At 46.7% G+C, this 12,008-nt stretch overlaps 1 protein-coding gene across 1 annotated transcript in view; it reads left to right on the top strand.

The window, feature by feature from the left end:
- LOC121866935 (melanopsin-like) overlaps positions 1 to 12,008 on the top strand; it is a 50,094-nt gene that overhangs the window by 22,529 nt on the left and 15,557 nt on the right. The window contains exons 4-5 of the mRNA XM_042366685.1: positions 4,773 to 4,860; positions 10,979 to 11,102. Coding sequence (XP_042222619.1) covers positions 4,773 to 4,860; positions 10,979 to 11,102 — 212 coding nt within the window. The remainder of the gene's footprint in view (positions 1 to 4,772; positions 4,861 to 10,978; positions 11,103 to 12,008) is intronic.

Consider the following 12,008-nt stretch of genomic DNA (forward strand, 5'->3'; position numbering starts at 1 on the left):
GAGAGCTCAGTACAAATGAAAAGGGGAAAACCGCAATACAGTAGAAACATGGACTAAAGTAAACCTAACTCAGCTGTAAGGGAGGTCAAACCCGGTCATAACCTGGGATAAATGTGTAGACTGGAACTCCTAAAGGTCAGAGCCTCAGGGAGTCTTCAACACTACCAAGTAAAGGTTATTAGGTTAGTTAGTCACTCTTAGATAATACCTTACTAGATGTCATAAGGTTGTGTTTACAGTTAGAACTCTACCTTATTGATGGATGGTTGGTTGGGTTGATGGATAGATGGATGAATGAATGAATGAATGATGGATGGATTTTGTTGGTTGTTGATGTTGATGGATGGATGAATGGTTGGGTTGATGGAAAGGTGAATGAATGAATGATGAATGGATGGATGGATGGATGGATGGATGGTTGGGTTGATGGATGGATGGATGTACTTAGGTCCTTCTACTGTTGAATAGATAGGTAGATGGATGGATGGGTGGATGGGTTACATTATAGTCCTCAAAGGGGTTAAATTAATCACTTTTAAGCGGTTAAAACAAAATCATGTAGACGAAATCTCGTTTATATTTTGTGTGGATATTCTACCTCATTAAACCACTCGATACTTTTTTTCATAACTCAGGAATCGCGAACGCAAAGATGTCATATTATATTGTGCTCTCATCAGTAGCTCTCGCCTAAACGGTTTATTGAAGGCTGAAAATACACTGGACATAAAATGACTTATATACATTGGTAGTTTAAAGCCTTCTATAGAAATGTAAAGGAACATACAGTGAACATACAGATTAATGTATTGAACAGCAAACACGTAGTGTAGTAACTCTCCCAGATGGTGTTAGAGGGACCTCACGTGGTGTAGTTCTCTCACAGATGTAGGAGGCACCTGACGTGGTGGCACAGGATGGGACCTGTGTGTAGTTCTCACAGGAGGGACACGTGGTGTAGTAATTTCACATATGGTGTTGTGGCATCACGTGGTGTAGTACCTCATAGATGGTGTGTGAGACCTCGTGGAGTAGTAATTTCACAGATGGTGTTATGAGGTCCTGACATGGTGTATTAATTCCTCACAGATGGTGTTATATGGGGCCTCACGAGGTAGTAACCCTCACAGATGGTGTTATGAGGGCATCATGGTGTAGTAATTTCACCATGGTGATGAGGACCACGTGTAATTCCTCACAGATGGTGTTATTAGGGACCTGACGTGGTGTAGTAATTCCCCGGATGGTGTTATTTGAGTGAGGTGTGGTCCCAGGCCTTCCTATCGTAGGAAACACATCGCTGGTTGTTGTTGGGTCTCACTGGCAGTTATCACTGGGGACCTGTGACTCTCACTGTGTGAAGGCAACTTGAGTACGACTCGGCTGTTACTGTTGAGTTGTTCTCACTGACTTAAGCACTGTTCACCACTGTTCACATCTGTTCAACACTGGTTTCATCTCTTCCTAAATGAGATTGTGACTTCTGGCGAGAACTTGTTGATATTCCGGTGTGTGTGTGTGTGTGTGTGTTTGTGTGTAAATAATAATGATAATAATAATAATCAATAAATAATTATCGGTTTATTGAAAAAGTTTTGCCCAAGGCTGAAATTATTAATTAGACAAAAATGACTTTACATACAAAGACATGGGGTGGGTGGATCGTTTAACAAAATCTTTAATTACTAAAAGGAAAAAGAACGTGAATTAAACATACAAATTATTATAGTTTGCAGTTGATGGACCGGGCTGGTCTCTTGCCATACTGTGTGAGATCACGTAGGCCACGTGGTTCAATAACTCGTCCGTAGATGTTGACATGAAGGACCTCACGTGGTCATGGAGACACTGGGTGGTGTGGTGTTCATGTGATGCAGTAACTCGTCCTCGGGTGTTGATATGAAGGACCTCATGTATCATAGAGACACTGGGTGGTGTGGTATCCATGTGGTGCAGTAACTCGTCCGTAATTGTTGATATGAAGGACCTCACGTGGTCATAGAGACACTGGGTGGTGTGGTGTCCATGTGGTGCAGTAACTCGTCCGTAATTATTGATATGAAGGACCTCATGTGTGTGTGTGTGTGTGTGTGTGTGTGGTGTCCTCGTGATGAACAGGGAAGCAACTTGGCGTAAGTCCTCCCCTGCCGGTACACAGCCTCTTCACCATCAAGACTCTTGCTGGGCCTCCTCGTGGCAATACACGGTAGCTGGATGCCTCGTGGGCCCAGGCTAAACCAGCAGGGGATCTTGGAGCAGTAATAGGCCCAGAGAGACGGCGCATAAGCCCGCCGGCATGTCGACATGCTCTGGTGCCTACCAACCACTGCGGTGGAGCCCCGTATCAGGCAGACATGTTTACAGAGTTCCAGGGAGACTCCAACGGCGGAATAGGCGTAAGAGGTGACCACCATGGGAACCCAACGACTAGACCGGCGGATGAAGGCAGTGCAAGATGAACAGGCTAATAAGGCGAAACCCATCAAACGGCTATCAGCAGTCCATTGCAACTTCTCCCCCCCAGTCGCTGCAGCTACCTGCACCACTGGATCAGGAAAAGGGAGAGCCAAGATGTGGTTTGCAGCCTGCGCTTCTGCCTCACCACATAAATCAATTAGCACAGCCATCATCCAGTACATCATCATCAAAACCCCCATACCCCCAAAAGTCATATGGCGACAGACGAGTGGCGACGGAAACAGGCAGAGATGACTGCCGGGAGTCTCTAGTCACAACTCTGCACATGGGCGGCACAGATAAGATGGTCGTTTATTTACTGGGATCTTGGCAGCAGTGCAATCCGATCTTGTCTGTGCGACTGAGCAGCCCTTTCCAGGAGCCCTTCTGCTCACCCCACGGGAGGGGGCCACAAAAGGTGCCCAATCATAGCCTGCCTAAAAAAAAAAAATGATCAACCACCCAGTAAGGTCACCCTTATGCAGTAGAAAACATAATCATAATCACAGGCCAAAGCAAAAACAAACTATACAACCTTTTATGGTCGCTGCATGGGATGTCAGGACCCTTCTGGATACTGTCACAAATGGCGTCCTGAAAGAAGAACTGCCCTTGTGTAAAAAGAGCTAGGCATAACATCGACATAGTAGCCATTAATGAGTCCCGGCTCCCAGGCGAGGGTCAACTCACAGAACGGGAGTTTGGATATACCGTCTTTTGGAAGGATAAGCCTGCTGCACAGAGAAACTGCATTTATGGATTTTTCTTTGCTATCTGCCAATGCATCCTTTCACAGACTAACTGAAATGCCTGTTGGGATCAACGAGCACCTCATGACGCTCCGATTCCCAGTGAATCACTCACGTCATGCCTTCTTCATCAGTGCATATGCCCCAACACTGGATGCATAGGATGACATCAACGGGCTTTATGCCGACCGCGACAGAGTGCTAATCTCTATCCCCAAAGAAGATAAGGTTGTGCTCCTTGGTGACTTCAATGCCAGAGTTGCCAGAGATGCTGACATTTGGCAGGGAACCATAGGGAGAAATGGAGGCAAGTGTAATCCCAATGGCCTACCCCTCCTCAGCAAGTGTGCTACACACAACCTCACTTTCATCACACTTAATTAGGCAGGCCAACAAGTTCAAGGGTTGTTGGCAACACCCACGATCTAAACATTGGCATCTCATTGACAACATCATTGTCATAGAAAGAGTTCGTCGAGATATCCTCATCACCCGAATCATGCCTGGCTCAGACCACTGTGACACAGATCATCGGCTCATCCAAACTCTCCCTTCACTTCACCCTAAAATGGCAAAGGCAACAAGCCTCCAGAAGAGGTTTTAACACCAAGCGTCTGTAGAATCCAGTTGTCCCACATGCTTTCAGAGAGCACCTCGAGGATGAACTGGTAAACAACCCGACAACAAACAACGCAAACCCGAGTGCTGAATGGGATATCCTCAATACTGTCAGACCAAAAACCTGCAGAGAGATCCTCGGCCAGATCGAAAGAATACACCAGGACTGGTTTGCTGAAGATGACCCGGTAATCAATGTACTCGTCCATGGTAAACGTTCTGCTTTAACGACAGGCAGAACAACCCTCAGTCTCGGACCAAAGTTGATATCTTCCACAGGCGTGCCAATTTTGCACTCTAATGAATGAATGGTAAGAAAATAAAGCATGTGAAATGCAAAAATTTGCAAGATGCATGAATTTTTCAATTCCATTAAAACACTTTATGGCTCAGTTAATCATGGTACAGCCCCCATCTGCTCATCCGACAGTACTCCCTAATTAAAGATAAAGAAGGCATCCGTCAGTGCTAGAATGAGCACTACCATTCACTACTCAACCAAAACACCGCTGTGGATCTCCTGACTACCCAACAGGTCCCTCAGTGCCCAGAGCTGACCCACCTCAGCCATCCTCCATCCCTGGAGGAGGTAGCTACTGCCACCAAACAGATGAAAAATAACAAACCCGCAGAGCCTGGTGGAATCCCAGCCGAGGTATATAAAGCAGATGAACCTCTGCTTTGGTCTCTCTCCTGGAGAATATATGGGAAAAGGAGGAAATCCCCCAAGCTCTTAAGGATAGCATGAGGATCTTGTCTGTAGCTGCAAGTTTATTGCCAGAGTCCTCCTAAACAGACTTCTTCCTGAGGCGTAAAACTTCTTCCTAGAATTTCGATGTGGCTTTAGACCGTCACCACTGACATGATCTTTGCTGCCCGTCAGATTCAGGAAAAGTGCAGAGTATAGCCTCGTGACTTGTACATGGCCTTAATCGACCTTACCCCCAGTCGTTTTGGCTGCCCATCACAACTCTTCGCCATTGTGAATAGGAATGCACTGATTAATCAGTATCGGTATGATGATGGTCGCGGTCAAGTTAGTATCGGCCGATACCGATACTGGTATTGTACATACAGTATTTGCCCTGTAAGTTAGAGTGAAAATAAGAATTGTTTTGACCATGCTAAGCTAAACTCCAAATTTTGCAGCAATACTGTACAGCTCTAACATATAGCATATTCTTAATATCCTGTTTGGACCAATCTGGACTGGTCCAACTTCGTCTTTTGGGCTGGTGGTATTAATTATTAATATTCTTATGGGGTTAATTGACACGCCAGAACAGCCATGGGACCAGTCTGGACCAGTGTGAGATTATAGTGAAAACAATCTCAGTAGTAAGTAACTTTTCCCCTATAAGATCAGATTCGAGTAAAAGATTATACTTAAGACTGGAATAAGTATATAAGGAGTATTGGTATCAGTATCGACCGATAAATCGTCATAATCGATTCCGAGTGACAACAAAGTAGTGTGTGTGTGTGTGTGTGTGTGTGTGTGTGTGTGTGTGTGTCAACAGGTAAAGTTATGAAGCGTCTTGTCTCTGTAGACTGTAACGACGGAGGCTCCTGGACCTTACGTGATCACTTTCTCGTCTTATGGGCTCATTTATATAATTAACTCAACATAATCCAGTTTTGTAAGTATCTCAGGTTATACTACAAAAGAGACAATTATGTGACCTGGAACTAAGTAAATAGTGGCTAGGTTATGCTACTAAAAACACAATTATGTGACATGGAAATAGTATTGGCTGTGTTGGCTATCTTGATGGAATTATTGATTACCATCGTATGTTTACCTGCAGTGACTATGTATTTTCTGAATGAATGTGAAACTTGTATGGTGAATTTACTTAATAATTAAATATATGTATTTCTGGCGTGGGTAGTAATGAGTAAAACAGATGACCTGGTTGATAGCGAGGAAACACGGTGACTGGGTAACCTCCTGTGTGTCTCCTGACGAACTAGACACATCCTTCACCCGGAGACAAAATATTGGAATTCACGACGACAGACATTAGAGGTGAAAAACATAATTGAGTAAAATACGACTTCATTTTCTTGTTTTCTTTTTCAACTAGATATATATGTGTGTGTGTGTGTGTGTGTGTGTGTGTGTGTGTGTGTGTGTGTGTGTGTGTCTACATGTCTCGGCTGTAACGGATAACCATTACATATATAGCCAGTTAATTAAAGCGACTATTTTCCTAGTGTGATTTTTCTCTTTGTATAATTTTTAAAACTGTAAGATTCTGTTACTTTTGTATTTTTCTTATTAAATGTTGAGGTAATGTTTCCGCCGGTACACAGATTTCCAGCTAAAAATACAATATTTAATGTATTTTTTTGTGTGTGTCTACTGTAAGTGCTTCTTGTTACATTACACTTATGTAAATACCACTTTGATATACATTTCACCTTGTGTGCGTGTGTGGAGGGGGTAGGGGGGTCTATATTTTTGTTCACATTGACTACAAAGTTTGTTGACGTGTAAATTATTGTGTAATAGTGTGAATTCATATATAGCAATTATTAGTTTACTATCTGCATACTGTACGTGTTGAACCGATAACAACTTGTATGACTGAATAGATGTCTTTTAGCTCTATGCACATATTCGTCTCTCTATCTACCTGTCTATCTGTCTCTATCTACCTGTCTATCTCTGTCTCTATCTACCTGTCTATCTGTCTCTATACCTACCTGTCTATCTGTCTCTATCTACCTGTCTATCTCTCTCTATCTACCTGTCTATCTGTCTCTATCTACCTGTCTATCTTCTTCTATCTACCTGTCTATTTGTCTCTATATCTACCTGTCTATCTGTCTCTATATCTACCTGTCTATCTGTCTCTATCTACCTGTCTATCTGTCTCTATCTACCTGTCTATCTGTCTCTCTATCTACCTGTCTATCTATCTCTATACCTGTCTATCTGTCTCTATCTACCTGTCTATCTGTCTCTATCTACCTCTATCTGTCTCTATCTACCTGTCTATCTGTCTCTATATCTACCTGTCTATCTGTCCCCATCTCACCTGTCCATCTCTGTCTCATCTCACCTGTCCATCTGTCTCCCCATCTACCCGTCCATCTCTCCCCATCTACCCTGTCTACATTCATCTCTCATCTCCCTGTTCATTCTCTCCCCATCTACCCCTATCTGTCTCATCCACCCGTCCATCTGTCTCTCATCTACCTGTCTATCTGCCTCTATCTACCTGTCTATCTGTCTCCCCATCTACCTGTCTATCTGCCTCATCTACCCGTCTATCTGTCTCTACATCTACCTGTCTATCTGTCTCTACTCCACCTGTTCATCTGTCTTCCATCTACCCATCTATCTGCCTCTCTCATCTACCTGTCTATCTGTCTCTTATCTACCTGTCTATCTGTCCCCATCTACCCTTCATCTGTCCCCATCTACCTTCCATCTGCCCTCCATCTACCCGTCCATCTGTCTCCCCATCTACCCGTTCATCTGTCTCATATCCACCTGTCCATCTGTCTCACATCTACCCGGTCATCTGTCTCCATCTCACCTGTCCATCTGTCTCTTCCATCTACCCATCCATCTGCCCCCCATCTACCCGTCCATCTGTCCCCATCCACCCGTCTATCTGTCTCATCTACCCGTCCATCTGTCTCATCTTCACCTTCTATCTGCCTCTATCTACCTGTTCATCTGTCCCCATCTCACCTGTCTATCTGCCCCATCTACCTGTCTCATCTGTCTCCATCCACCTGTCCATCCGTCTCTCATCCACCCCCATCCGCCCCCATCTACCCGTCTATCTGTCCCCCATCTACCCGTCCATCTGCCCCCATCTACCCGTTCATCTGTCCCATCTACCCCCATCTGTCCCCTACATCCACCTGTCTATCCGTCCCCATCTCATCGTTCATCCCCCCCATCTACCCCCATCTGTCCCCCATCTCACCCTGTTCATCCGGCCCCTATCTACCTCGTCTATCCGTCCCCATCTACCCTTCCTATCTGTCCCTCTATCTACCCGTTCATCTCGTCCCCATCTACCCGTTCATCTGCCCCATCTACCCGTCTATCTGCCTCCCCATCCACCCGTCATCTGCTGTCTCATCTACCCATCCATCTGCCCCCATCCACCCTTCATCTGTCCCTATCTACCTGTCTATCTGTCCCCCATCTACCCTGTCTGTCCCCATCTACCCTCTCATCTGCCCCCATCTACCTGTCTATCTGTCCCCATCTACCCTGTCCATCCGCCCCCATCTACCCGTTCATCTGTCCCCATCCACCTGTCCATCTGTCCCCATCTACCTTTCCATCCGCCCCCATCCACCCGTCCATCTGTCCCCATCTACCCGTTCATCTGCTCCCCATCCACCTGGTTCATCTGTCTCTACTCTACCTGTCTATCTGTCCCACATCTACCTGTTCATCTGTCTCATCTACCCGTCTATCTGTCTCCCCATTCACCTTCTATCTGTCTCTATTCACCCTGTCTATCTGTCTCCATCTACCGTTCATCTGTCTCTCATCTACCCGTTCATCTGTCTCCATTCACCTTCTATCTGTCTCTCATTCATACGTTCTATCTGTCTCTCATCTACCTGTCTATCTGTCTCTATCTACCTGTCTATCTGTCTCTCATCTCACCTGTCTATCTGTCTCTATCTACCCTGTCTATCTGCCTTCATCTACCCTTCATCTGTCTCCTATCTACCTGTCTATCTGTCCTATATCTACCTGTCTATCTGTCTCTCATCTACCTGTCTATCTGTCTCTCTCATCTACCCGTCTCATCTGTCCCCCATCTACCTTCTATCTGTCTCCCATTCACCCGTTCATCTGTCCTCCATCTACCCTTTCATCTGTCCCCCATCTACCCGTTCATCTGTCTCCCCATCCACCCGTCTATCTGTCTCCCTATCTACCCGTCCATCTGTCCCCTCATCTCACCTGTCTATCTGTCTCTCATCTCATTCCGGTTCATCTGTCTCATCTACCCTTCATCTGTCTCTCCCCATCTACCCGTCTATCCTGTCTCTCATCTACATGTCTATCTGTCTCTATCTACCTGTTTATCTGTCTCTCATCTACCTGTTCATCTGTCTCTCTCATCTACCTGTCTATCTGTCCCCATCTACCTGTCTATCCTGTCTCCATCTACCTGTCTATCTGTCTCCCTATCCACCTGTCTATCTGTCCCCATCTACCTTCATCGCCTCCATCTACCTGTCTATCTGTCTCTCCATCTACCTGTTCATCTGTCTCTATCCACCTGTCCATCTGTCCCCATCCACCTGTCCATCCGTCTCCCCCATCTCACCCTTTCATCTGTCTCCATCTACCTGTCCATCTGTCTCCCCATCTGCCCGTCTATCTGTCTCTCATCTACCCGTTCATCTGCCCCCATCTACCCGTTCATCTGTCTCCCATTCACCGTTCATCTGTCTCTCTCATCTACCTGTCTATCTGTCTCTCTATCTACCTGTCTATCTGTCTCATTTACCCTTCATCTGTCCCCATCTAATCTGTTTATCAGCCCCCATCTACCCGTCTATCTGTCTGCATCTACCCTGTCCATCCGGTCTCCCCATCCACCCTGCCCATCCGTCCCCATCTCACCCCCATCTGCCCCCATCTACCCGTCTATCCGTCCCATTTCACCCTGTCCATCTGTCCCCCATTCACCCGTCCATCTGTCCCCACATCCACCCTGTCCATCTGCCCCCATCCACCCGTCCATCTGTCCCCATCTCACCTTCCCATCCGCCCCATCCACCATCCTGTCTCTATTCCACCTGTCCATCTGTCCCCATCTCACCCCCATCTGTCCCCTCATCTCACCCTTACATCCGTCCCCATCTACCTTCTATTTGTCCTATCCACCTGTTCATCTGCCCCCATCTACCGTGTTCAGTCCATCCATCTGTCCACCTCCATCTGCTCATCTTCCCCATCTCACCTGTCACCTGTCCACAGTGCCCTCCCAGTGAACTCTGACCACTCCACCTACCAGTGACTCCTTGATAGTTACTGTCGATACTTCTCTCTTGTGTGTATCCACACGTGAGTAAATTTCTGCCAGTTTCAGCTCTTGAGAGTTTTCCGACAGAAAAACTCTGTGATAGTCCACCCGAACTAGAGCTACACGCTATAGTGACTCTCAGTCAGTCGGTAGCAATGGCTAGAACACAGACAGGAAGTTTGCTGCGGCAGTTATAGTCGCGCTGATGATTGAAAAGAAAATAAAGTGTTGGGTAAAGCAGTTGGTGGAACGACGAGTTGAATTGGTTGCTAATAAGTCTTGTGAAGAACTGCTACTTCCACTCTTCCTCTTTTCCAGCTTATTAAGTTCTTGCGAGACCTTAAAAAATATTTTATATGATAGGCCTACAGTATATTTAAAGTGTGGTAAGTTATCGGTGCATTGGTACTTTTAAAAAACAACATTTCATTGTTGTCGTGATTAGTATTCAAAAAATCTTTGGCTTTATTTAGTATTTCTGTTGTTGTTTCAGTCATTACCAATTATATTTTTATTAAACAAATGCCATACCTGATTTCTTAAATTTTCTGATCCTGCAACTTTTTCCTCTGGAGTCCCACTTTGAACTCCATGTCCACTTGTCGACAGCACTTACTCTGAGGTGACACGTGCCTTTACTGCCCCCTCTTTTGGTGCCGGGGAGGAGGGTAATGAGGAACGTCCCTCCTTCTGTGAGCAAGCCGGCCTTCTATACAAGCTTTTATCTATTTATTTTTTTTTTTTATTTTTTTATTTTTTTAATTATATTTTTTTTTTTACTTTTCTTTTTTTTTTTTCTTTTTTATTTTTTTTTTATTATCTATTTTTTTATTATTTATTTTTATTTATATTTCTTCAACTTTATCACAATCAATCAAACTCTTTCAACTTTGATCTCCTGCTGAAGTATGTATACAGTCCCATCTCAGGCTGTGCTGTGTACCTGGTGTGGGCCTATAAATCTCTCTCCAGGACCTCAATAACTCGAGTAATAACTTGAGTGACCCTCCAGTCACCTTCCAGGTCACCTCCAGGTTCTCAGTAACTTTCAGTCACCTTTCAGTAATCTTGAGTCACCCTCCAGATTCTCAACTCACCTCCAGGTTCCTCAGTACAGCTTGAGTCACCCTCCAGGTCCGCTCTTCAACTGGGGATGAGACCTTTGAGTTCGGGTGTACTCTTGCCTTCTCCGACCCGACCCGCAGCGGCCGCTCTTTCGTCACCTGTGCCTTCGTCTTCGTCCTCCTCCTACCCTTGGGTGAGTCTTCCTCCCTCTGCTCTTGCCCCTGGGTGAGTCTTCTTCCTCCCCCCTGGAGTCTCTTCTGCCCCTGGGTGAGTCTTCTTCCTCCTGCCCCCAGGGAATCTCCTGCCCCTGGGTGAGTCCTCTTCCTCCTGCCCCAGGGAGGCCTTCCTCCTGCCCCCTGGGTGAGTCCTCTTCCTCCTGCCCCTGGGTGAGTCCTTCTCCTGTCCCTGGGTGAGTCCTTCCTCCTGCTCCCCTGGGCGAATCTTTCCTCCTGCCCCTGGGTGAGTCCTCTTCCTCCTGCCCCTGGTGAGTCCTCTCCTCCTGCCCCTGGTAGTCCCCCTCCTGCCCTAGGGTGGACTTTCTTCCTCCCAAGTTCCCCATGAGTCTTCTTCCCTCCTGCCCCTGGGTGAGTCCCTTCCTCCTGCCCCCAGGTGAGTCTTCTTCCTCCCGTCCTCCCAAGGACTTCTTCTTCCTCCTGCCCTGGGTGAGTCCTCTTCCTCTGCCCCTGGTGAGTCCCTCTTCCCTCCTGCCCCTGGTGAGTCCTCCCTCCTGCCCCCATGAGTCTTCCTCCTCTGCCCCTGGTGATTCTTCTTCCTGCCCCTGGGTGAGTCTCCTCCTCCTGCCCCCTGGGTGAGTCTCTTCCTCCTGCCCCTGAGTGAGTCTTCTTCCTCCTGCCCCTGGGTGAGTCCTCCTCCTGCCCTGGGTGAGTCCTTCTCCTGCCCCTGGGTGAGTCCCTCCTTCTGCCCCTAGGTGAGTCCTCTTCTTCCTGTCTCCCCTAGGGAGTCCTTCTTCTTCCTGCCCCTAGGTGAGTCTTCTTCCCTCCTGCCCCCAGGGTGAGTCCCTCCTCCTGCCCCTGGTGAGTCCCTCTTCTTCCCTGCCCCTAGGTGAGTCCCTCTTCCCCTGCCCCTGGTGAGTCCTTCT

This window comes from Homarus americanus, unplaced genomic scaffold (assembly GCF_018991925.1).
Source record: "Homarus americanus isolate GMGI-L3 unplaced genomic scaffold, GMGI_Hamer_2.0 scaffold14393, whole genome shotgun sequence".
Lineage (NCBI taxonomy): Eukaryota > Metazoa > Arthropoda > Malacostraca > Decapoda > Nephropidae > Homarus > Homarus americanus.